The sequence below is a fragment of the Malania oleifera genome, chromosome 7 (genome assembly GCF_029873635.1).
Source record: "Malania oleifera isolate guangnan ecotype guangnan chromosome 7, ASM2987363v1, whole genome shotgun sequence".
NCBI lineage: Eukaryota > Viridiplantae > Streptophyta > Magnoliopsida > Santalales > Ximeniaceae > Malania > Malania oleifera.
This window is the reverse complement of record NC_080423.1, coordinates 80,750,927-80,778,251: the sequence shown is the minus strand read 5'-3', so window position 1 is coordinate 80,778,251 and position 27,325 is coordinate 80,750,927. Positions and strand designations below refer to the sequence as shown.

The 27,325-nt window shown below is 35.7% G+C and overlaps 1 protein-coding gene across 5 annotated transcripts; it reads right to left on the bottom strand.

Moving 5' to 3' along the window:
- Positions 1 to 255: 255 nt before the first annotated feature.
- LOC131160102 (transcription factor MYB3R-3) lies at positions 256 to 27,062 on the bottom strand. 5 transcript variants are annotated; one of them, XR_009137929.1, is made up of 10 exons: positions 26,896 to 27,050; positions 26,326 to 26,504; positions 20,541 to 20,592; positions 19,283 to 19,340; positions 16,991 to 17,085; positions 16,785 to 16,888; positions 16,309 to 16,437; positions 12,174 to 13,256; positions 4,685 to 5,241; positions 256 to 855 (listed from the first exon to the last, which is right to left on the bottom strand). XR_009137929.1 is itself a non-coding variant. In XM_058115439.1 (9 exons), the coding sequence occupies exons 2-8, from the start codon at positions 26,469 to 26,471 to the stop codon at positions 12,179 to 12,181; spliced, it is 1,662 nt and encodes a 553-aa protein (XP_057971422.1). In that variant the 5' UTR covers positions 26,472 to 26,504; positions 26,896 to 27,062; the 3' UTR covers positions 256 to 855; positions 12,174 to 12,178. The 5 variants fall into 5 exon arrangements, 3 of the variants coding, with proteins under 3 accessions (XP_057971422.1, XP_057971425.1, XP_057971423.1); XR_009137930.1 differs by having other exon boundaries at positions 4,685 to 5,220; XM_058115439.1 differs by lacking the exon at positions 4,685 to 5,241 and having other exon boundaries at positions 26,896 to 27,062.
- Positions 27,063 to 27,325: the final 263 nt, after the last annotated feature.

Sequence of the window (27,325 nt, the reverse complement as noted above, 5' to 3'; positions counted from 1 at the left end):
CAATTTTGTGCTTATGGTGCCCTAATTTATGTCACATGCTTCGAAGAACCACTACTTTGTTAAAACATTTATGATATTTTTGTTTGAAGACTTTCTTGGTTTTGAAGTAAAATGTTGAGATTGTCATATCCTTTCACTTATTTCTAAAAATAACAAAATGAAAATTCAAATGAAAAAATAAAACTGAATTGTTCTTTCAGTTTAAAAGCCAACAAGAGGGCTTAATCTCGAAACTGAAAATTAAATTTACAAGCATTCACTAAGAAATTATTATCTAATTAATTCACCATTCGTTGTATGTGCATTTATATCACGTGCAACGAAATACAAATTTATATTTTGTATATATGAATTTGGCTTATTTCCAGCTAAAGAATACATTGTCTCTATATTTGAGGGCATAGAGTTCAGCTCCTGATTTGGATATATGAATTTGGACAAAACAAAATACAATTTGATTTGAACAAAACGAAAGTCAAGATTATGTTTTGTTTTATCCAAATTCAAACAAATCAAAATCGAAGAGTCTAAAACCATGCACCCAAACACAACCTAACATTTTCTTTCTTGGGAGAACCCACTAGCATGAGTATACCAAGGAAAAGAGGCAAAACGTATTGTCTAACATCTATGATTCTAATTTGTAGATTTTGGATGAGGTAACAATGAAAGGAAGATCATTTGAAAAGAAAAAAATTTTCAAGCCATTTTCAGCCTCTCATGAAACTGCATTCCTGTACAAACCACCACATCAATCGGAATTCTTTCTCAAAATAGATCTGCCACCAGACATCTGTTATTCTTTCTACATGTATGATGGAAAGTAAGTCAGCATACACAGGGCAGCAATTGTACCTGCAATATTCATCACCAGATGGTGTCACCACCTTGATATAGGAAGACTCCAAATTTAGAGAGAAGGCATAGATGGAAAATTATCGTAAGCTATGCAACAAGGTAATCATCTAAGCAAATGAATCAAAAACATTTTTTCATTCTCTTCACTCATTCATCCACGTAAAAATGAAGATTGAATATCAATAATCAAAACACTAAAAGCTTAAGACAGATTAAAAAGAAAATGCAAGAGAAAATGAGTTTGCTCCCAACATACTAGGCTTATTTAGCAAGTCAAATGTACATTTTCGCAGAGGTAAGTTTAGACCTTTGTGACACTGCATAATCTCAATATCAAGTAAATAACCAAGCATCCAAGTCCTAGATCTAAAATCTTTCTAAAGTCAACACTTAAAAGCTACAATCAATCAAGTAAATAATAAAGTGTCCAAGTCCTAGATCTAAAATCTTTCTAAAGTCGACACTTAAAAAGCTACAATTCTGGCAAAGTCACTGCCTGTGATGATAATATCATACATTACCATCAGAAGCACCATTTCCATTTGGTAGGAAAAACATAATGGTCACCAAGAGCATAAACCACTAATAGATAACTTAGTAAAGGCTCTAGACACCACTTAAGACCATAAAATGGTCTCATGCAGCTTACATAGGTTGCCACTCTCCCCTCTTAAGACAACATACCCTGGGGATTGCTCCGTGTACACCTCTTCTGTTCAAAGTTTCAAACCCTCAAATGAAAAAGGCACTTTTGACATCTAATTGGTATGAACCAACCATAATTAAGAGAAAATGAAAATAGAACATGAATAGGATTTATCCAAGCAAAGGAAGATGTTCCAAAAGAATCAATGCATACATTTGAGCATACCCCTTGACACTGAACTAAGTCTGCTATCGATCATTTAGTATTATCACTTATGTTAGTAAGTGCAGGTTAAGAAGGTATTATGGTCATTGTGACGCACTTGACATATATTATAACTAGAGAGGAGATCGATCGCTATATTAGGTTTTTTTTCCAATCTTCTAAGCATTGTTAATATGGTGTCAAAGCCAGCTAGGAGGTACTAGGTTCTAGTCTTATTGCATATTTTTACTATAAGTTCGTTAAAATTGAATGTATTCCCATAATGCCTGTCATTCATTGTTTGTTTATCTCTCCATGTGCAATTGGGCTGCACGTGTAGGGAGGTGTTAAAAAGTAGTCTAACATGGTAGTGATAATACCTATAATACATTGTTGACAACCTATGAACTCAATCTTTTAAGTAAAGAAGTAATCTAACATGGTAGTGATGATACCTATATGACTTAATCTGGTATGATTCATTCGTCATCTTGCACCTATAGTCAACAACAAAATGGAGTCACAAAGAGGAAAAATACACATACCCATGAAATCCTTATAATATCCCTGAAGTGTTTGAGGTATGTTGTGCACAGTGCTCGCTCTCATACCAACAGAATGTCATCAAAATACCCTACTCGATTCTGTTCTCGAATGCTCCTTTGTTCTCACTACCTCCCTCTCACATATTTGGATGTGTCCTTTTGTCCATCACTTAACTCCAAGAGTGGATAAGCTTGATCAATAAATGTTGTTTTCTGAACTACTCCTAATCTCTTATAATCAAAAGGAATATTTCTATTATAATCCACACTTGTTTCTCTTTTTTTTTTGGTCTGAATAACAGAATAGACATACCCATGAAATCCTTATAATATCCCTGAAGTGTTTGAGATATGTTGTGCACAGTACTCATTCTCATACCAACAGAACGTCATCAAAATACCCTACTCGATTCTATTCTTAAATGCTCCTTTGTTCTCACTACCTCCCTCTTGCATATTTGGGTGTGTGTCCTTTTGTCCATCACTTAATTCCAAAAGTGGATAAGTTTGATCAATAAATGTAGTTTTCTTAACTACTATAATCAAAAGGAATATTTCTATCATAGTCCTCAATTGTTTCTTTATTTCTTTTCTTTTTGGTCTCATGTTCTTAAATTCTACACCATTTAATACTATTTCTTTGAATCATACTGACCTTAACAATTCTTTTCCTCTACCTAGTCTTCTGATGACATACTATCTTAACCCCAATTGTCTTAAATTGCCATCTCATTGAATCCTTCTAGTGGCTAGAATAATCCTCATGATAGAAACTCGAAGGAGGAAAGCCTCCTCTAGATCCTAATGATACACCTTTGGTTTGCTCTTTTGATGATTGAGCTTCTTCCCATGATATTAACTTCCTAGTTGCCGTCCGAAAAGGTAAATGCACTTGTAACCGACATCCAATCTCTGATATTGTCTGTTACCATTTCTTATCACCCTAATATTACCATTTTGCTACCACTTTATCAACTTTTTTCCTTTTCGAGCTTGTATATGAAGCCTTAATCTACTCTAGGTGGAGGCAATGGTCGAAGAGATGTGCACCTTACAGGTTAATGATACTTGGGAACCGGTGCGTAGATAAGTTTGTGGTTTGAATGTCGCTGGTTGTGCACTGCAAAGGTCAATCTTAAAGGTTTTGAAGGCTCGCCTTGTTTCCAAAGGGTATAGTCATGTATGATATTTGGGAACTAGTCCGCACATAAGTTTGCAATTGAATGTCGTTGGTTGTACACCATGAAGGTCAATCTTAATGATTTTGTGGCTTGCTTGAAGGCTCCCTTTTTTTAAAAAGGCATACTCATGTGTATGAGTTGGACTATTCTAATGCATTTTACTTAGTCGGACTTGCATCGGTTCAACTTTTCGACTCCTTAGCCACCACTTGTCATTAGCCTTTGCATCAGATAGATGTAAAGAATGCTACGCTACATGGTGATCACCATCTTTACGAGAAAGTATGTATGGAGCAATCACCTAGGTTTGTGGTCAAGGCAAGTTAACATTGGTGTGTCATATCAAAAGAACTCTCCCTCAGTAGTGCTAAAGTCTATATGGGGCAACCACTTGGGTTTGTTGCTCAAAGAGAGTTAGCATTGGTGCATATTCTCAAGAATTCCTTGCATGGTCTGACCAAAGCATGGTTTTGGTAGGTTGAGTGCAATAGTGCTTGAGTTTGGCCTTCAATGATGTGCAGTAGATCACCTTGTGTTCTATCGACATCTGATGGCAAGAGATTGCTGGTTGCGTATAGGAATAGTATCATGAATACTAGTGATAATGATCAAGATATTTAGAGTTTGAAGCATTTTCTACAAGCAAAGTTTCACACTAAAGATTTTGGAACCATTAAAATGCTTTTCGAGTGTGTGTAAGTAAATAAATCTCGTATACAATTGGCAAAAACCTAACTCCGCCCATATACCCTCAAATGTACTATGATACTCACTAATAGGCCTACCCTCCTTAGTCAAATTTGAAAAAATTCTCATAGATGTAAAAAATGTAGGTTATATTCTTATCCTGAGAGAAGCTCTCCTGAGGATCATCCCATACAGCCTAGCCAATCTTGTGAAAATTTGGTGACAGCTTGGGTCCAAGCTATTCCAAAACCGTACAAGAAGCATGACATTCTCCTTCATCCAGCCCTCATACTCTTTGGAGTCTCAAGGTGGTAGAGAATTAAGAAAAAAAAATTTGACTTCCCTTTTGCATTAATGTACAATTTCATTGCTTGAGACCACAAAAAGCAGTTGAAAGATTCAATCAATCAAATGGTTGTGATCTACAAGCCGATTGGCAGAAAAATTCTCTGTATATTTCATCAAGACAACCTTCAAAGTACTTTGAAATGCATAACATGCACCACCAAAAACAGCACTGAACAGATCAGTGAAAGAGCACAGCAGCACCGAACATCACATACCAGTCCTTTGAAGGCATGTTAAGGCTTCAACAAGCAGCTATGACCAAAGATAATAGCAAACCACCAGCCACAACAACCTATGAGGGAGCATAAGCATGAGAAAAGAAAAGCCCACAAACAGCTGAACAGTTACCACCTCAGCACAGCAGCTACAGTAGCCTAAGTGTGCTGGAAGGCAGGGAGAAACCACGCTAGAACTCCATAAGACCAGCCACAATCACATAAATAGCAGGGGTGTCCAAAGATTAGCCCTGAACCTTACAAAAACACAGCCTGATGTCAATTGGTTGCAGATGCAAACAGGAACAGGAAACAAAAGGTCAAAGATGGATCAAAAACCCAACAACAGAAACAGGTGCAGGCAGGGAGAAACCATTCCAGAACTTCGCACAACCAAAACACAACACAATCTGGATGCATTCACTAGCAACAGCTGTCTACTACCAGCAGGATTCGAGTGCATTAACATCAGCAGCACCTTAGGAGTTATAACCACAGACTACATCCAACTGAGGAAAAAAAAGTGGCCCCAACAACTTTTAAACAGGAGAAAGCATCTGATTAGGAGTTGATCGGGAAGGTAAGTAAACATGAAAAACATTGCCAAAAATCAATTCAGATCAACAATTGCGATGAACAGTGACTGTGAAGAGAATGAATTAAGGTAATAGAGATGAACAATGACAATGAATAGTGACTGAATAGTAGCAATGTACAGCGATTGTGAACAGTTGAGATGAACAATGATTGTGAACAGTTTAAAAAATAGAACAGATTCAAGCATGGAGGATAAGCATATCTGAAACAATCTAAACTAATGAAGGAATAAATAATTAGGGGCTAAGTAAAAGAAAAACCACAAAAACAGTAAAGGAGGGTGGAGCAGTCGATTGGGAGAATTGTACGTAACATTTTCTGTCCAGACCAGACCCTATTTGATTCATAAAATCATATCACAAAAATATCTAGCCAACATGCACACAATAAGCACAAAATAACCTCCACCTCTCAAACATTTGGAATTTCAAATGATAAGCAATAAGGCAATATTCCATTACATAACCCAACACTTTTATGGGCATTAGGGACCAATTTATATAAATAAATAAATAAATATACATTCACCACAATGAAGTGAAAGGCTTCAAATAGTTGAGTATTCTGCATCAGTCTTAATAGAAACTAGTGTAAGCCATTCATTGTAGTTCTTGCAACTAATAACAAAGCATCTCTCAGTTTCCCCATCACAATCTGGAGTGGTGGAAATGTTGCGGCCACGGCTTTGAGTGATTTTACCGCTTCTATGTGTTTGGCTTCCCAAGGGGGCACATCTAGCCAAGACCACTCCACACAAACATAGCATTCATTAACCTTCATGTGTCATGTGGTGGTTCAATCCTAAAAGCCATTATCAGTGTTTTTAAAAACCTATCATGCAGATATTCCCCACCTAAATTTGCTCTCAAAGTACATATGAGGAAAGATTTTGATTCAATTGACTGGAATTTTTTAATTGCTATCTTTGAAAGAATTGATACTCCAGATTCTTTTGTTGCTTGGATTAGAGAATGTACCACATCTCCTAGCTTTTCTTTATCAATAAATGGTTCTTCGGAAGGTTTATTAAAGGCAAGAAAGGTTAGAGGCAAGGCATCCTACCTTCCCTATTTGTTTGTAATGGTATTGGAATTGCTTACTAAGATTCTAGGAAAGGCAGCTTCAAATGGCACTTTGAAATAGGATCACTTTGCCTATGTTTTGCAGTGATCTTTTAATCCTAGAACATGGAGATATTGATTCAGATGCTAGCATAAAATGTCGGGATCCTTTTTCATGCTTTATCAGTTTTAAAAGACAATCCCTCTCTGAAATTTTTCCTGCAGGGATTCCTAGTGCTCCAGCTTTTAGAAGCGACCAAGGGCTCTCTTCCAGTTAATTATCTTGGTCTTCCTTTGGTTACTAAAAAGTGAAAAAGCAGGACAGCAATCAGCTCATTAGACAAAATCTCTTCCAAATTTCATTCTTGGACCGCCAAGCATCTTTCTTATGCTGGTAGAATTCAACTTATTAGAAGTGTAAACCTAAGTGCTCAGTTGTTACTTTACCTGAAGTTCTCTTTTTTTCTTTTTCCTTTTTTTTTTTTAATAGAAGAAGAAGATAATATTATTAAATCTGAAAATGAGAGTACATGAGTTAGAGGACAAGGAGTTCCGGAGGGAAATGAAAATGATGGAACCTAGCTGTTGCAAAATCAGTTGGAATAATGTCTGCAAGTTTTCAAGGGAAGGAGTTTGTCTGAAATTGACAAATGAATGTAACAAGGCCCCCATTGGCAGGATGTTATGGAATATTTTTTACCTCAAAATCTTTTCTCTGGGTCACTTAGATTTATGCACATAAGATGAAAGGAAGAAGAATCCAGCCTTATCAAACCTCCCCTAGAACCTACAAGGACTTGGAAAAGCATCTTCAATGCAAGAACTACTTTCTATTCATGTTTCAAGAACTATATTGGAAATGGAAACACACGCCCTTATTCCATGATAACTGGATTTCATCCAACCCATTAATCAATTCATATGTCCACATCTCCCTCATGAGTTTGGCGTTCCTGTTCTTGCAAAGGTGGCTGAATCAATGGTAATAGTTGGGCATGGACCCAGGGAATTGTAAAGGAACCTGATAGATAATAAATTAAAAGTTGGAACCTTCTCCCTGGAGTGATTTCAGAGGATATAGTGACATAGGCTCTAAATCGTAATGGTATCTACACATTCAATAGTCAATACAGCTTGGCAGCATTTAAGAATCAGAAATCCTTTGCTAATTGGTCCTCTATGATCTGGTTCAAGTATCATGTCCCAAAGCAAGATATTTCTTTCAGGTTTAACCAGAACAGATTACTAACTCCATACAGAGTATCTAAGTGGAATGGCTCTGTTTCTGCCTCTCGTTCAACGTAAAATCAGGATAGGAATCTCAAAATCATCTTTCTGTTCTTTTGCTGTCATACCCCTATGGTTATCAATCATAAGGCTTGCTCTTTTTTTCAATATTCAAAGGACCTCCTGCAGCTGGTTCAAGTATCATGTCCCAAAGTAAGATATTTCTTTTGGCAGAGTTAACCAGAACAGATTACTAACTCCGGATAGAGTATCTAAATGGAATGGTTCTGTTTCTGCCTCTTGTTTAACATGAAATCAGGATGGGGAATCTCAAAATCATCTGCATGTTCTTTTACTGTCATACCTTTATGGTCATCCATCATAAGGCTTGCTCTTTTTTCGTCGAAGGACCTCCTGCAGCTAGGATTTTGAATTTGATTGGGTTCTCGGTAAGTAAAAAGCTGCTACTATTGGGAAACTGGTTTAAGCTGCTAGAACCTATCATATCTGGGGAGGTAGAAACTTCAAGATATTTGAAAATGCCCCAGTAGAATATAAATCATATGATAAAACGGCGCATAATATTCTCTTAGATGCTTAAGGCAGATGCCCTGGCCTCAAGGTTTTGAAAGTTTTTAGCTGTTCTATTGTTTGATTGTCTCTATGTTTTGGCTATTTTTTAGCCACCTCGTGTTGTACTCCCTGTTGAGCTTGATATCCCTCTTACATTCTTCAGGGAAAAAACACCTCTGTGTAGTGACCTTTCCTTATTAATAATTAATTAGTTGTCATTTGATGCGAGTTATATAAACTATCTAGGCATTCTTTTGATAAAATAAACTATCTAGGGGTATAGCTACCATGATGACATAGTGAGAAATAATAATAAAAATTCCATACAACTCAGTTTATTGACATGTCAAGATATCAACTGATATCTTGATATTGTGCAGCATTGATTTATTTATTTTTTTTACAATAACCAATCTCAAGACATCAACTTATATCTTGATATTGTGCAGAATTGATTTATATCTTCAGGGGAAAAATACCTGTGTATTGACCTGTCCTTTTTAATAATTAATTAGTTGTCATTTGATGCGAGTTATATAAACTATCTAGGCATTCTTTTGATAACATAAACTATCTAGGGGTATAGTTACCATGATGACAAAGTGAGAAATATTAATAAAAATTTCTGGTTCCATACAACTCAATTTATTGACATGTCAAGATATCAACTGATATCTTGATATTGTGCAGCATTGATTTATTTATTTTTTACAATAACCAATCTCAAGATATCAACTTATATCTTGATATTGTTCAGCATTGATTTATTTTCTATTTACAATAACCAATCTCTATTAAGTATAAAGCATCAATCTCCCCCAAGAGTACTGAAGCCACATTGCTTATTGTTGTGCTAGTGGTAAAAATAAATAATCTGAAAAAAATTTCATTGTTGTCAAACTGACATCCGGCTACATCTCACACTGTGGCAGTTTCTTAAGGTCAGAAATTAGGCGCATAGTCATCTGGTGCACTATCAAGAATCAACATTTCAAGTGCACACATAAGTTCAATAATTTTGGGCCATCACCAGATATTGTCGCTTATAGCCCAATATTTTTCCATTAGTAAATAATGTCAAACAAATATACTACATATATTGAATACACATGCTATAATTCATTGACTAAACAATAAATAAATCACACACAAGAGGCAAGATATTTATCATCGGTAGGAAAAATCTTGCCTTTGTTCAGAGACTAGAAGAGGCAAGCAATATATAATGTGGATACATTTTAGGAAAGTAGAGAACCCAAAACAAAATGCTGCCTCATATTTCTTAGTGTCAATAACCATGCACTGACAAGACAAGATCCATTCTCCTAGATTTTTCCTTCCCTCCTTTCCCACCTCTATAACTCCTAGAACCCTCACAAATCAATCTCCATCCCATGGGTCTGATTGGACCCATGAGCTAAGGAGATTAAGAGAGTTTCAAAACCTAACTCCTCCAAAAAACATCCCATAAAAATTTCCCCAAAGATATTACTCCATAAAAATAACATATATGAAAAACCAAAAAAATTGAATTTAGGACCTACAAACTATAATACTATGCATATAAAGGGAGAAAAGTAAAGAATTTGGTATAATTACTCCAATTGCTAGTTTGAACAGTTTTACAATCAAATTATGTCATCCTTTGGGGAAAAAAATTTTGATAGAAAAAAGAAATTCATTAGATAGATAAAGAATGTACAATTGGGAGAGAAGACATCTGCTTAATGAAATCTGGGAATGCCCAGAAAAACAAAACGAAAAAAAAAACACACACACACACACAAAATGTAAAAGACAGCAATAGAATATCAGCACACCCTAAGAAGAGATTGCCAATCACGCTGAACATCAAAAAAACACATCCCCTTGAAATTTCCATTGCCCGCCCACACACCATAAAGAAGCCATAAAATGAACCCTTTTCCATATCAAGAAATATGATAACTTCTTCCCTGAAAATATACGCAAGTTACGGTCCTTCCAGAGACCCTAGAAAACTGCAAAACAAAGCACTCCTTCCTTATTCCTACCAAACCCCACAAAAGATATCGCTAAGAACTCCTTGAATATCCTTGAACAAATCCAGCTTTCTCCAAAATAACTGAATATCTTGTTCCAAACCTTCCATGCAAAATTGCAATGCAAGAAAAGACGTGAAACAGACTCTGCAAAAAGTGCTTAACTTTACAATGTTAAGCTTTTGATCATCCTTTATGGAGATGGTCATAATAAGCATTGCTTAACTTTACAATCTCTATTAACTTTACAATGTTAACTTTACAATGGAAGGAACAACATATGAATGTAGCTTTACTAGATGAATTCATAAGTTTTAGCTCAGGATTTGAACTGATATTTACAGATCAATGTTCAGAAATCTGATTTCAGGTCCAAAAAATCCATCAACATCAAGTCATCAACATTTGCAAACTCAAGTGGCTATAAAACACCATTCCTGTGTTATATCTACATGCCAGATTAAGAGTGTTAGAGAATGTGTGTTAGCTGACATTAGTACAGTTGGTGAGAGTATTTATGTAACATTTTTTTTGTGAGAGTCTGATATGGAAATGGAAAGACAAGAACCCTACAACTATATTCTCTCATTCTTCAACTCTACAGCTTTATTTTTATTCTCTCATTCTTCCTCTCATCTCCATCCTACCTGCCAAATTATCTACTTTTCTAACAAAATATTTTTTTATCGGCATTATTCCTAATCAAGTAAAACATGCTAAAATGAAAGATATCTGATACATACGTTCTACAATGGGCATCTAAGCATTGATTTGGATAGAGACCAGGTAGAGCTATCTTACAATTTGAGTATCATCCAAAGCATTAAACTGTATGGCTCAAGCATAAAAGTTACTGTACTTAATTACTTCCGCTTCTTACAGAGGCATACAGGGATTGAAAAAAAAAAAAAATGGCAGCCATGGAGGATGGTCTTGTGTAGGCAGCCTAGCGCCCTCATGACAAAAAGTTGTATCCTGTAACACCCAAGTCGTAGAATGCACCAAGGGCCATCTCCAGTAAAGCGTGCTTATTCACCAATTTTCTAAATCCCACTGCCATGTATAGACACCCAAATGTTACCTAGCTCAACTCAAGGATCCCCATAGTCTAAAATTTTCCAATTTTCATGGCTGCGAGCTCAAGTTAATGAAGTTGTATTTAGCACAAATTGAGACTTTTGAAAGCTTTCAAAAGCAAAATAATCACACCCAAAATTGAGCTTGGCGAGGTTTCCCTTCAAAATTTCCACTCAAGCACAAATCCATGTATGTACAATATGACCAATAAATTAGCAGGACCACAAAGTTTCTATGTTTAGTTGACAGTTTAATCCAATTTCCAATGAGCTTTTTCCCATAATGCTACAAAACTATATCATCTGGTCTGGGTTCGGTGGTCAAAGGTATCTCCTTGGCTGCCCCTGCAATACCTGTCTTCTCTGTCCGGCATCCTCAAGGACCACTGCCATCCTAAATAAACCAGCATAAACCTCCAGGTCCAAGTTTTTGCTTCAGAGAACTTCTGTAAAATAGATAATATACCATATACTAAAACATAATCACAGAACTATGTTTTGGTTATTTTAAAGGAAAAATAGCCATGAGCCTAAAGAACAAACTTTGGAGTGACGATGCTTTTTACTCCTATAAGAAGAATAACTCTTCTTTCATTAAGCCTCAGGCATGAGCATTGGTATGTGCATAACCATATGCATACACATTACACACCGAAAATACCATATGAATGAATTTTCATTTGATTTGGTTTTATGTTCAATATATGCCATAATTAAGTTGTGATCAAAACCAGAGATTTTTTTTTTTATTCAGAGAGGAACTCTCTCAATGCTGGCTTTTGTTTGACTTCTCATTTTCAAGCAATTAAAGAAGCCACACAAAAAATCAAAACGAAAATATAAAATAGAAGTTACTCCTAGTGCTAGAGTTTCAGTACTAATTAAATCAATGAAAATTTAAGCACAAGTACTCATAAAACAAGATTACACTTACAGTGTCTAAGTTATTTCCATCCTCATTGCATGTGAACAATCTTTGGAACAAGGAGACTTCCCCTTGATAGATACATCAAGAGATTTTAGATTACCATCACACTTCTCTTTGTCAAGTGTGAACTGAAGTCGTTTCTCCACGGACTTGAAAACAGCAGTTCTTTTGGATCTTAACCGATACGGAACTGATGCATTAATAGCCTTATCATTGCATAGCCTAGTGGTGCTACTACTATGACAAGCAGGGCTCTCGCATAAACTTCCATCTTGTGGCTCTGATTTATCCAAACTATTCTCATTTATTTCCCATTCATCAGAAACAGAAAACATACTTTTGACTGTTTTTCCTTCTGCTTTTCCAATTTCTTTAGAGAATAGAGGTGTTTGAGCTTCTGACTTTCTCTTTCGTAGTATGGAAGGAGTGTTTGGGAAGCTCCTCGCAGCAATTTTCAATATAGATTCTGGACTTTGCCTGCCTAAACCACTACCCTTCACACAAGGTGGAGTCGAATAAATATCTGGTGATGTCATCTGACTAGAGTCACGTTCATGCTGCATGCAATGAGTGTTAAAGATATCTGTATATAATGGAATGCAACTTTCTAACTGGGGTGGCTCATAGTACAAAGAACCATAGCTTGACATTTCAAACTGCATAGGTGTTCCAGCAACTTCGTCCTTATCAACTTCTCTGTTGATTCTACATTTCTCAAAATTTGGACCTGACTCTGAATTGCTACAGCTAGGATCAGCACCAGGTGGCTCAGACTCGCATTCAACACCTTTAGAATCAGCAGATTCACTTGGGGGAAGACTTGATAATGCACCTGTATCTGGAAGAGGCTCACAGGAATCTAATTGGCCCTTCCCATCTTCCTCTAGTTTACATTTATCTGTAGATCCTGATGATGTTTGAGCGGTTGAATCTGATACTTTTGCTGAACAGACAGTCGGTTTTGCAGCAGGCTCACTAATATCTTGAAGACCATACCTAACTGCAGGTGGAAGTTTCCCTGAAGCCAAATAGAAATCTAACTTCTTCTTTAGGGAACTATTCCAATGATTCTTTATTGCATTATCAGTCCTGCAAAAAAAAATATTTATCATAAGCAAGACTTTGCTCAAACAGGTATGTAATTTCCACATTTTAACTTCACATACAGTCCAGACATTCATTTGAATAATCTGCATACATCCTTCACACCATTTGAATAAAAATATATTTCAGATAATGCATGAAATCCTGTTCAGATATAGGGGAGTAAAAAGAACTCATCTGCCCAGTGCACTGACATGAATTCAAATCTGGACATCAGCCTCTCTGAAAATGAAAACAAGGCTGCCTACTGTCCACTTAGCATAGAAAACATATTTATCTTTGCAACACCATGCATTGGCTGAACCAACATTTTATGGTAACAAGGTACATGGCTTCAGAATGTCTGTGCACATGTGGAGGTGGAAAGGAGAGTTTCTAAGGTTTCTGTTTACTCTTGCAAAAATCAGGTAATCTAGCCTTGTGCTGTTAGTATTAAAGCTCAAGGGGCAAAGAAACTTATAAGAACCTCCCTGAGGTCATTTTCTATTTTCATCTTTCTATCTTTTTCTATTTGTATAAAAATCAAAATGCTATCCTCTCCTGAGTTCAGGAAAACGTAGCCATCAAGATTGATGTGTCTGATGCATCAACTAGCAAGAAATATACCATAGAGAAAATTGGCATGAGACGTCTCTCACATTTTACCTATCATGAATTCCAGGTTACTATTTGGAATGCAAATAAAGAGCGTAGGGGAGAAAGAGATGTCAAGACAATTAAAGGACTTCTCACTTTCTCTATCTTTTTGGGTTTTAATTATTTTCTAAACAAATATGTATGTATGTATTTGTATTTGCATATGTATATGACTTCCATTGTTGTGTACTAGTACAGCAAGAATTAGCCCCAAGTGAGATGTTTATGAGTGGGAGTGGGAGTGGGAGTGGGGAGTTTGCGAATACGAATCCAGTGTTTGGGAAAGCAGGAATGAAAATAAAATTGCGAGGGGCCTACTAGCTACCACTTTTTTTAATTACCTACAATGCAACAAGGGTGACTTGGAATCTAGGATGTGACAGGAACGGCAATCCACCAGCCCATTCTCATTCCAGGATCCAAAAGTTTTATAGGTCAAATATGGTGCAAAGAGGAGGATAGGAGTCCTTAAAGAAAATTGAAGGGACCTCATCCCTAGCCCCCAGCTTCCCCAGGAGTGGAGAAGTGCCCTCCAGATAACAATAAAGTTGTGCTGACTCTCTTAGCCGAAGAATCAGCCTTAACACATCTGGCACACACCTACAATCTAATACCAAAAGAACAAGAGTTATCACAAATCCCTCATCAAATGCCAGGACCATGACCATGATCCACAGATTCTCCCATCTAGTGGCCACTAAAAAGGTCCACCACCGTACGTCTCTTAAATGGAATTTGGATTCATGGAATGCAAGCCAGAACAGAATCACGACTCCATGTTGGAATTGTGTTCCTGTGTTTGATAGTTCAGAATGTATTTTAAAACAGAATTGTGGTTCCCTCAAGTAGGGGACTTCCAATTTCAGAGACCAACACCTACCACGGTTAGATCACTGGAATGTGCATGCTGGAAAAGATGCAAAAACAGTTAGGGTCCCTTCTTTTGGTCCCCAACCCCTTCTTGTGAAAACCACACCAAGTGAACAAATGCCCTTCGTTCTGATTGAAAATAACAGGAAACTGATATGATCTCCTGCTTCCCAGCTTGTTCTGCCATTGACCTGATCCCACTTCATTCATGCTCGCCTTATGTAATGAGACCATTGCCACTGCCATATATAAAGCTCTCCATAGGAATCTGGAAGGATATCGAACAATTCTTTCAGATGATATTTCTAAAGAGCTTTGAGGCAATGAGTGCTTTTTCAGCAAATTGATAACAGATCAGAGGAAGAGGCGACAGGTATCTCTTAATTTCAATTCATGATAAGGTTCCTAACTAGAAGCCCATTAGAATCACGGGGAACCTTGGAAAAAACGAAATTCAATATTTTGAATTATATACAATTTATTTTTTAAAATAAAGTACACAGTAAAATTTTATTCGGCAACACAAAAAAAAAAAAAACAAAAGAGGACGAGCCTTGGATCAACGGTAAAGTTACGCCTTTTGTGACTAGTTGATCACAGGTTCAAGTCCAAGGAAACAACCACTTTGCATAAAAGTAGGGGTAAGGCTAAGTACACTGCAACGACACTCCCCCTACCCTCACAAAGCGGGGGAGCCTCGTGGCCCAATGAACACAAAAAAGGGCTAAATTGAAGTTTTATGATTTAAGGATTACAAAAATAAGTAATTGTTGCTCAGAGGTATTTTGGAAAATAACTTTTTTTTTCATTTCATTCTAGTTATCATTCTGCATGTGAATCCAAATATAATAATCACATACCTACATTTATTATGTTCCTTTTCAAATTCCATTCCTACCTTGATTCCAATCACTCAACAATTTCATTCCAATAACCAATATAGTGTGAAATCCCATGGCATGAGCCTCACCAGGCCGTAATAAGTGCAAGAAACTCCATTTTGATGGCAACAGTCTGCTTGTCTGTTTTGGAGAGGTACTAAATCCTAATACCAAAATCACAGGTTGCAAGGGGCGCGACCATCAAAACTTATCTTAACTATGATACTTTTAGGCAGACGCAAACAATATATCCTGAGTAAAATAAAGAGGAGCAAACTGAGATCTAGTGTCATAATCATCCTCAAAATTCCACCTCCAATCCAAAAGATCTAGAGACCAGGACCAGAGAGAAGCCACAAACAAACTGCAAAATAGCAAAGAAAGTACTAGGCATACTTATGGTTCATTTTTTAACTAGAATTCAGAGAAAAATCAAGAATCAATGGGTGTTTCTAGTTCCATTGCAAATTATCAATTGCTCGCGTATTAGGGTATGATCTCAATGTTTCATTAGTGGTCCAAGTGAGAATGGAACAAGCAGTTTTGTGGGAAGAAACAAGAAAGATGAAAGAAAAACAAAAGACATGTTACTAAGCTCCACCAAATTAGCATTTAATTACTAGTTTTGCAGCAGTTACTTGTCCGAATACCTTCCAGGTAAAACCTTAGCTATTTCAGCCCATTTATTCCCATGTGTCCGATGGGCATTCATGACAGCTAGCTCCTCCTCCAGTGTCCAAGCATCCCTTTTTATATCTGGATTCAAATGATTGTGCCACCTGAAAATATTCAAGGTGTATAGTAAAAAATAAATAAATATCAGGTAAGCATACATTCAAAATTGAGTCAATTAATTGAACTATTTCTTTATCTTTTTACAATGATAACATTTTTAGAAAAATTCAAGCTCTAGCACCAGACCAAAAAGAAAAAAGAAGCATATAAAGTTGAAGAAATAAGTAAAATAATTTTTTTTCTTGAAAAAAAAACAAATTAATAGTGACAGGTAGTTCCACGACCATGCTGAGCCTTAAAAGAAGCATATGAAAAAAAATATATTAAAATCCAGATTAAAGATAGTTGAAAATTTAAACAAAAACCACAGATAATGTTATCCGTTCATAACCTCTCGCGGCATTGCTTTCCTATGCGACCTGGTAAAGACTTTGCAATGAAAGACCATTTTGTGGGGCCATGTTTAGATACTAGTTCAATAATTTTATCATCTTCCTGTAAACCAAACACGCAACATAAACACTAACATTAGAATCACAATGTCCAGGAAGGTTAAAATTAAAGGGGGAAGATCAAGAACAGGTGACAAGGGATAACCTCTTGAGTCCATGGCCCTTTAACAAGCTCTGGATTAAGAACTTTCTGCCATCGGTGCAGACATTGCACTTCTGATCTATCAGTAAAAAATTTAGCTGCATATACATTGAGATCCATATATACATCAACCATAACGTATATGATGACCATTCTTACTTAGAAATAATTTTGTAAGAATACTATAGTAAATACCAGATGATATACTGTTAATATTGCGCTTCTATCCATGCAGTTCATATTTTCATGCTACGTCGCTAAAGTTTATTCTGAAAAATTTTTCACGACTTCACTAAATAGATTCGTCAAATAAATACAAAAATATGGATCCAAAATTCATCAAAATGACTAAAGAGGTGGGGGAAAAATCTGAATCCTCAAATTCTGGCAAGGGCTTCAGTATGTAAGTTAGTTTTAAAATGGGCCACAGGACAGACTTCTTTAAACTAGGATGATGCATTTCTAAATGCAAATGGGATCTAGTAGGGATGAACTCAGTTTAATTAGTTCAGCTGTTGGTTAAAATCAATATGAAACCAATTTAAACCTATTTTTAAATATTAAACCAACGCCAAACCAAAAACCAAAAAAAGAATTACATTTGGTTGCTCAGTTTAGTTTTATATTTAAATTTGGTTGCCCAGTTTGATTTTGATAATTTTTTCTTTTTTTTTAAATGTTAAAGCTAAAAATACTCTGGCTCAAAACGTAGACCAAAAAAAATTTAAGCTTCTATTGAGCTCAAGCAATCGAGACCAACAACTACTTCATGGGCTGAAAATGCCTTTAAGTACTAAATAAATTTTTGAGTTTGTTCCTTGTAGGCTTAGAAGAGAGCCCTCAGAATGGTCAGGGACCCAACATTGAATAAGAGGGGTATTTATAATTCTCCCCACCCCCAGCATAGCAAATATGGAACAAAAGAAGTTGAAAGATCCTCCTTATCTCCTTGTCCCACATTGGTTCCAAGAGGGTAAGAGGGGTTGTCCATTGAAAATAACATCACCCCCCCCCCACCCCCCGAAAAAAATAAATAAAAAAATAAAAAAAAAAAAATCATTATGCGTCCATGCGTTTCCAGCATGCCACAAAAAGTGTCATTGAATTGAAGTTCTAAAATTAAAACTAAAAATTAAAAGTTGAAAAGTATCATAAAATGTTATGAGAATAGATTTTTCGATTAAAATATATAATATGCATGTATTTAAATTCAGCATTTTGGTCTTTTTGGATTAAGTGCCATTGCCAAGAACTCGAAACTTAAACTTAAATTTTAAAAATTTACAAGTGTAACCAAAAACCACAAACTAAACCAAATATAAGTAACATTCGAGTTTGATCTGGTCAGCAGTTTTCCAGTAATTTTCTGAACAACTCTAGGATCAAGTTACTACTCCCCTTTCCATGGGGAAACAATGGAAGTAAGAATTTCGCAATCATTCCCATATTATGCATAAATTAGAACCATAAACTTGAACAAAAAGTGTCCATATCCAACCCACATTAGTAAGATAAGAGATGGTTGAAGCAAGTTACTCCCACCCTTGACACTACTGGGCCTTGAAGTCCAATTATCCAATAAAATCATACCACTAAATAAACATGAAATCTAGCCATAGATCAAAATCCAAAATAACAGAGAGTTGGGATACAAGAACATGATTTTAATACTCTACATTAAACAAATCTTAATTTGGAAGACAGGTTCTCAATTCAGGATGATAAAGGTACAGCCATTTGATGTTAGAAACCTATTTTCAATCTATATTTTTTAACTTACAAAAAATAATCCACATACAGGGTGACAACCTTTAACCAAAACCTCAATTTTCATTTATAATATGCATCTTAATTGATTTTTACTTATCCACGAGACAAAGAAGGAAAAGAGGTGCTGATCTATTTAAAGACTACCAAAAGATAAAAGAAAGATTATGATGAGAAGCTAGAACGGAATAATTTCTAGACACAATAAAGTCAGGCACGAACATTAAGGTTAGCCTCAAAACAAGCAAAACACAAGTTGTTGATGTTATACAATCTTCTCATGCTATCTGATACAGGTCCTAATCCTGCTAAGATTGGTAATTTTTAAACAGATAAATTATATCAAAATTTATGAAGACCATCCCCATAACTAGATTAATCGTGAATTACTGTAGGAACAAATAGAAACAGGAATTTCATGACCACAAAAAATCAAAATTACTGTCAATATCAGTTCAACATCTATAACTGGTCCAGTAAAGGAACAAAAATTAACATCAATAGACACTGCTGAGGTAAGAGAGAAACCTATTTTCTTCCAACATTTTCCGTTAAATACAGCTACAGCATGTCTTAATGTATCATCCTGAAAATGTAAAATATCAAAGTTATTAGTAGCAAGACAATTTTAAGCTAAAAGGAAAAAAAATATGTACAAGCCATGAAGTTGTTCAAACTAGCAAGCAGCTAGTCAAGATAATCAGGAAAAGGCATGGTAATTTCAAAGTTGTGGAACCACATATGCATCAGTAATGATGCCACCAGTAAAACCAGAAGATTATCAATGCTGAAAGCCACTTTGAGCCTTTCCAGATTAGGTGCCTGAACAATTAATTGGGAACTTGGTTTTAAATAAAGGCCGCGACCATTACGTAACGGTTTTTTGGGTTATCGATACCGTTACACACCGCGAAATCGGTGGGACGAAAAATCACGGTTGTAGCAGCCATTACGGACCGCGACCGTTACGTGAAGGCCGCTACGGCCGTTACATAACCGCTACACGACCGTTACACCAAAAAATTATTTTATTTTTTACTTTTTCTTCTCACTTTTTCCCTCTCTTTCATATATCATTCTCAATATACCTAGTGGCAAGAGGGGGAAAAGATTATATGAGGATGACAAAGATACAAAATTTACTATTTCTTTAAATACTCACAATAGATGCATTAATTAATAATTTGAAAATACTAACTTGTTAGTAAAATATTTTATTTTGATAATACAAGTAATGATATTTATGTTCTATATTTTTCAACTTCAACCTTCTTTCTTTTCTAGCTATTTTATATTTGTATTATTCGTATGTCTTATGTTTCTAATAGATTAATGGAGTGTATAATGTATTTTGTTTTATTAATTTATTTAGTACACATAAGAATTTATCACAGATAAGAACAATGAGCAGTATAAATACGCACACACACATAATTTTTCTATCAATGGTGGTTTAAAACAAATGTAAACTTGTTGCCCTTACCAAATAACTTAGTTACACAAACTAAAGGATCCAAAATACACTAAAACTCTTTCTAAGAAGGGCTAAAAGCTTAAAATATGCAAATACGCTAATATGCACAAGGTTGTGTGTGCTTCAAAAAAATTCACGGCTGTTACACCTGCTTCTTGTTATGTAACATCCACTACCCGCTTCCCATTACACCCGTTACCGTTACATTACGCTACCCGCTACCGCGATTTAAAACCATGATTGGGAATACCTCTTCCTTGCTAATTGAGAAAATAACAAACAAGAACAAAAAGGGAAGGAGAAACTGCTAACCTCCTCAGCAGTCCAACCACCCTTTGGTCGCCTAATAGGGCCAGACGTCCTCCTTCAAAGTCAAATTTATATAATTAAACCCAATAGCCAAAACACTGTTCACAAAACTCAAAAGGAATGTAAGATGCACAAAGCAACTTTGACCACTTTAACCATTTGTTAATATATGGAAGTCATTAACACTTATATGAGTGTAAAGGATGCAACTAAGCATAAAGCAGAAATTGAGCAAAAAGCTCACAAACTCCTTGTACAAACAACAAGGCCCGCAAGCAAATTACCCCATCCAGTCGAACCATGGAACATGTGTGTTAGCCACAGCATATAAAAAGAAATTTGCACTATTTAAGTACAGATGTATAACACAAATTCATAAATTGCAATAGGATTTTCACCCCCACCAATGCCAATTTGTGTAAATATGTCACTACCATATTTATATATACCAAGGTACAGTTTCTATTACAACTAGGTTAAAATCAGAATGAGATTGAGATAAGCTTTCTAAGTGTATGATCAGCAAGATCCTACGAGGCTAAAACCTCAAGCAAGTACAAGCAAGATTTTCCCGTATGCAATAATGCAAAAGCAAAATATAGAAAATCAGTAAGCAAAAGAACAAGGATAAGCACACAATATCAAACTGAATTAAATTGTATGGAAACATTCCGTAGTCCACTCCAAAAGCCCCGGCTCGAAATGGAAAAACTGGGGATCAAAAGAAGATAAGGAACTATGGCTTTTACACACTAAAACTTGGCTACTTGTGTCATTCATGAAAATAAATCATCTCAAATATAACTTCCTTGAAAACTGTTGGCCACATAAATCTTCAAGAAGTTTCTAGATGAGATAAATCATTGAAACTCACTGCTTCTCAAATGCAAGTCACAAAAGACCCTACTTTTTTTCAAAATCCAAAAAAATGTAAGCTATAAACTCAACCATTTCTTAAAGCCCGTGAACTTTTCCAAATGCTATCTTGGTTTGCAAGAATATAATGCACTTTCAACCATGATCAAAATGAAATTCTGAACAAACATCATGACCATCCATGAATCCCTTCATCATCAATGATTCTTCTCTTTCATTTTGGTATGTAAATTTTGCTTACATCTAACCATTGAACCATCTATCCCAAACAAATAATTTATAATTAACAAGCTTACTTGTCCTAGCATTCATTTTTCTTTAGCATTTCATATGAACTGTTTCGTGCAGCCACAAGTTGTCATGATCAAACAGTTTGTTCTTTTATGTAGTATTCAGTTCACTTTGATGTTGAATTCAACAGATTAGATTTCTCATAATTCATAATATTTACTTGGAATGCAGTCCTCAGTAGGAATATTCTAACTGAAATGACATATATTCAAAAGTTAAAGAATGCACTTTCTCCAAATGTATGTGTTATGCAATTAGAGAGAGAATGGAGAGCTTTGCTTATGTCTTAGAGAGATCTAAGAGTCCAATTCTCGTTTGTTTTTGCAATGTAATTTTGTTGGGGGCTTTGGAACCTATTGTTTGGCATCTTTGGGGTACAATAGATTTATCCATCCTCTTTGGAGTGTGTGTCTTTCTTTTAGGGGGTTTTGGAAATGCAAAGAGGGAGGCTCTTTGGGATGTGCTTTCTTTGTACTTATTTGGTGCATTAGGATGGGACTAGTACTACAGTTTGTTCAGGTTTCTGCTTCCCTTATCTTTTATAGTTTTATGGAGTAGGATGGTGTCCATAACTTCTCCTTGGTGTTCTGCAATTGCATTTTCAATGGGGTTTCTCTGACTAACATCCATAGAGATTGGAGAGCTTTGCTTATCCTCCTTATTCGTATCTTTCAGGTTCTTTGTTCTCTCTTAATCCAATTCATTGTTTTTCTATTAAAAAAAAAAAAAACTCAAACTATTAGCATGACTTAAATTTTGAAACAAGTAATGTTAATGATGAATGAAACACATAATGCTTCAGTTTGAAGCTACGAAAACAAAATCTAACACCAACAACAACAACAACAAACCAACCCTTAAAACCCACCAGGTGGGGTCAGTTACATGAATCCTTTTTTTCCAATTTACGGGATCATGGGCAATTTCCTCTAACTATTTAAGGGCTATTACATTCCTACTCACTATCTCATTCCAAGTTATTTTAGGTGTACTCATACCCCTTCTACTACCACTACCAGTAACTAGCTCACTTCTTCTCACAAGTGCACTATTTGACGTACATTGCACGTTTCCAAACCATCTGAGCTTCCCTTCCTTATCTTGTCTTCTACAAGTGTTATGCTCAACTCACCACAATTTTTTTTTTTCTTGATAGCAAACCACGAATGTATCCATTCCTTAATTTATCTTTTAACGTTATACCACTCATCCACCTTAGCATCCTCCTTTCGGAAACTTTACTTTTTCGACATGTTGCTTCTTAGTTGCCAAACATTTTGATCCATACACATAGCTGGTCGTATAGTCGTCCTATAAAATTTTCCTTTTAATTTTAAAAGTATTCTACAATCAAACAACACGCCCAAAGCACTTCTCCATTCTACCCATCCTATTTTAACTCTATGTATAACACCTTCTTCGGTTTCTCCTTCAATTTGAATAATAGATCCAAGATATTTAAATCTAGTAGCGCTATTAATCTCTTGATCATCAAGTATGTTTGGTTCGCAAAATAGATATTCCTTGGAATAAGATTGAATACAATGGTAAATTTTGAAATAAAGGTAATAGTTATTCCTTGTACATTCCTTATTATTTCATCCAACATGTAATAAAAAAGTATTTAAGTTTGATATATATTGTTGGCCTACAATCTAATAGCTTAAACTTTTAGGTAAAGTGGTAACCTAATATTGCTTCAGAGCTAGTTACCAAGAGGCCCTTGGTTCTAATCTTGTTGCCCACATTCTTGTCCTAACTTAGTTAATTGACTAACTGATAGCAGATTCAAAGGAAAGTTAGGCAAATATTACACAGATGAAAGAGGAATAGAAGGTGTTAATGCTTGACATATATTGTTGGCCCACAAACTAATAGCTTAAGCTTTTAGGTAAAGTTATAATCTATCAAATCTTGTTACCGAGAGGTCCTAGGTTGTTCTAGTCTTGTTGCCCGCATTTACCCTATGGTGTTTTAAAATATTTGTATAAACTGTAATGGGTGTTATGTATCATTTGTTTATATCTACACATGCTATCAAGTTGCACCTGCAAGAAGTGTTAAAGCTTAATATACATTGTTGGCCCATGACATAATAGCTTAAGCTTTTAGGTAATCTAACAAAAAGGAATAGACATTCCCATTGTGAAATTTGATAATAATTATTCCATGTCCATTCCTTGCTATGGATTCATAAAAAGTCTCATTGTTTTTGCTTTATGCAAACAACATATCTATTCCTAGGAATAGATATTTCGCGAACCAGATGCAACCTTAATCTTTTCTCCAATATTCCTCCTAGCATGACTAATTACATTTTATATATGTTGTCTTTTTTCTATTTATCATAAAAACTTCTCTAGGTATCATATCATAGGGTTTCTCTAAGTCAATAAAAACCATATGCAAGACCCTCTTCTTTTCCTTAAATATTTTCATTGATCTTCTTAAAAGATATATAGCTCCTATAGTCAATCTCCCCAGCATAAAGCCAAATTGATTTTCGGAAACCCTCATTTCTAACCTTAGCCCTTTTAGTTTCATTGTATAATTCATAAGTTTAATTCCACAATAATTTACAAATTTGAATATTCCTTTGTTTTGTATGCAAGTACAATTTTGAAAACAAAATCTAACAAAAACTAAAATATTTTATAAACTCTAGAAATGGCATTTTCCTTCCTTCAATTGCCACTTGAAGCAAACCAATAAAATGGCAAACACCCACACACATATTCCCTGGGCAAAAGAAGAATATAAAAGTAAGTTCCAATTCCCTCACTTCATTTTTATGATATCTTAGAATGATTGGGATTCATGTAGCTCAAAATATTTATACAAGTACAAGTCTTGAATTAAAGTTCAAGAAGGTTAGGTCAACCATTTTTAGTCATTCATTCCAAAAATAAACTTTGATTTTTTTCCATATTCTCCCCAATTCTCTCACTAGAATGTAAATCATACATGTTTTTTGTTGGGTAGCTTCTAGCTTGACATACATTGTCAGCTCCTTAATTCCAAAAATAAACTTTGTTGGATGTACAGTTAGTCATTAGTCATTCCAAAAATAAACTTTGAATTTTTTTTTCCATATTCTCCCTATTTGTCTCATTTGAATGTACAACCAAACATCTTTTTTGTTGGATAGCTTGACATACATTGTGGGTTCCCACCTATTAGGCAACAGCTTAAGATTTTTTGTTAGGTGATGATCCAACATGGCATCAAAGCTACAGTTCCTAGATGCCCTTCCTATCTATGTCCTTTCCTATTATGTCTATTATAGTGCAATTGTTCCATACTTCTATTTATGTTTGTACACCTATTCAGGTTCGATTTGTTTGCCTCCCCACATGCAAAATAGGGTTAGATGTGAGAGGGCCTCTTGGATAGCTTGATATGCATTATTAGCCCACTACCCACTAGCTTTAGCTTTTAGGTGAGGTGGTCATATAAATTCTTATTTAAAGCTAATTCAGGTTTTTTTTTATTATTATGTAGATAGTATAACCATGAATAAAAATTTGTCATTTGAAAGCCACTAAATATACTTCCACAAAAATAATAGCCGCAACTTTGCTCATCTTTCTCCTACTATATGTTTTTATCATATTAAACTTCTATTCATGCTCATGAAATGAATAAATCTTCCAATTTCCAACAACTTCAAGGTAGAGATCTTACACAGCCACATTAGAATGCATTTTGGTTAATTGAGGTGCAAGCACATGCTCTTTTGTACTCATATGACCTTATCTTAGAATCCACATGAATCTTGCTTTTGCTTTTTCTAACCTCTTAATCAAGGACTAGCTTTGAAAGATTTATTAATGTAGCCACAATTTCAATAAACTTCCCCTCATCTAATGAGCGTTGAAATATTTCTAAATTATTTCCTTCATCTACAGGAACCAAATTGACACCAAAACCGAGTTCTCACCATGCAATAAACTAAACCTTAATTATCACTTCAAATCCATTCTACTTCCCCATACCACATCCTTAAATCACAGCTATGGGCAAACATATAGGTGGTGGAAGATTACTTCAGCTCGGTTAAAGCCACTTGAAGACTATTCATCTCTGCCTGTTGCCGCCGTTTCCAGCCTGATAGCCCCAATTTTGTGTTTCTAATTGTTACATTTGATAATGAAATCAAGAGAAGTGCACCAGATAATTGGAAATGGTATAATCTATCAATGAGGCTGATATGGCATGCAGTAGGATTAAAGACTTGAATAATGTTGCTCAATAAATCTGAAATACACACCCCATTTCTTCGAACCACATAATTTCCAGCAACAATGTAATTGTACCGTTGTGCAGCAAGAAAAAAATATCAATATTTACTGCCACTTCCAGAATCTACTTTTCCCAAAGCTCAAACAAAGCCCCAGTATCTACAATTAATACAATACATGCAGTTCATAACAATCAACGCATTATTCATATATAGAAGGTTATATCAAGTACAGAAAAAGATAACCAGATAAAAGAAAACAACTAAATATAGCGTCCACAGGCTTCCAATTTACAAGCAATGATGGAAGCACCTCAACTGGAGTTGATAAATTTCAATGATAGGAAAATGCAAATGTCTACATGAGGTAGCTAACAGTACCTATGAGAAGGTGATGTTGCAGCCGGGCTAGATACCCCAGGAGACTTGGCACAAAAGCTGCCACTGCCTTCGGAAACTGAGGAGCTTGAAGCAGCTGTCGATTGTTTGTTCTCTAGACAACACTCTTGCAATTTCACCTCGTCCATCTCCTTCGACCAGCGCCTCCGAAATCCAACATCCTAAATAAAATATCTTACATCATTGAACAAAACACCAAAAGCAAAACCCTCACACAATATTTTGCAAAAGGTACTCCAAATCACTTCAGACCCTAAAAACCCTACTCACCCCCAATATTTATCATCCCCAAGCCAACACGAAAAACAAACAAAACCCAGATCTTGCACTCAACAATCAGATCAAATCAAATTAACAAAAGCGAAAGTCGTAAACAGACTACGAAAATTTCAAGGACTTTGATCAACATACATGAAAAACCAATCAATCCTAAACGAGAAGAGCTAGTCAAATTCAATCTAATAGGGCTGAAATCATCAATAAAACACTCCAATACTGAAAACAACGACAAGAATTTTCAAAGACAACTCCGACATCGGCATAGCAAGCTACCTATTCTTCCAAAGTAGTGGCCAGAATCGAGGGCGAGCTCATCAATCCAACAACGGGTTCCAATCCTTCCAGCCAAGAAAACTCGGCGAGCGAGAGCGAGAGAGAACTTTCGAAAAAACCTCGCCCGTTGGAAGAGAGAGAAGGGAAGTAGAATTAAAAACAAATATACATATACCAGATTAATATAAATTTATACATAACGAATCAGCCACCGACGTCTCCGTTATCTACCGTTATACATTTCACTTAAAACCAAAACCCTACCCGCTAACGGCTATTAACGGACGTTAAAGGAAAGTTTGAACCTCAAACAGCACTCTCCCTTCGTGGCCACTCGATTGATTGTCGAACCGTTTGGGGCCGGGGTTGCTTTGTCGGTCTTTCCAGACCGCTAGATGGAAGCTGAACTAATCGGGGTTTAAGTGGGTTC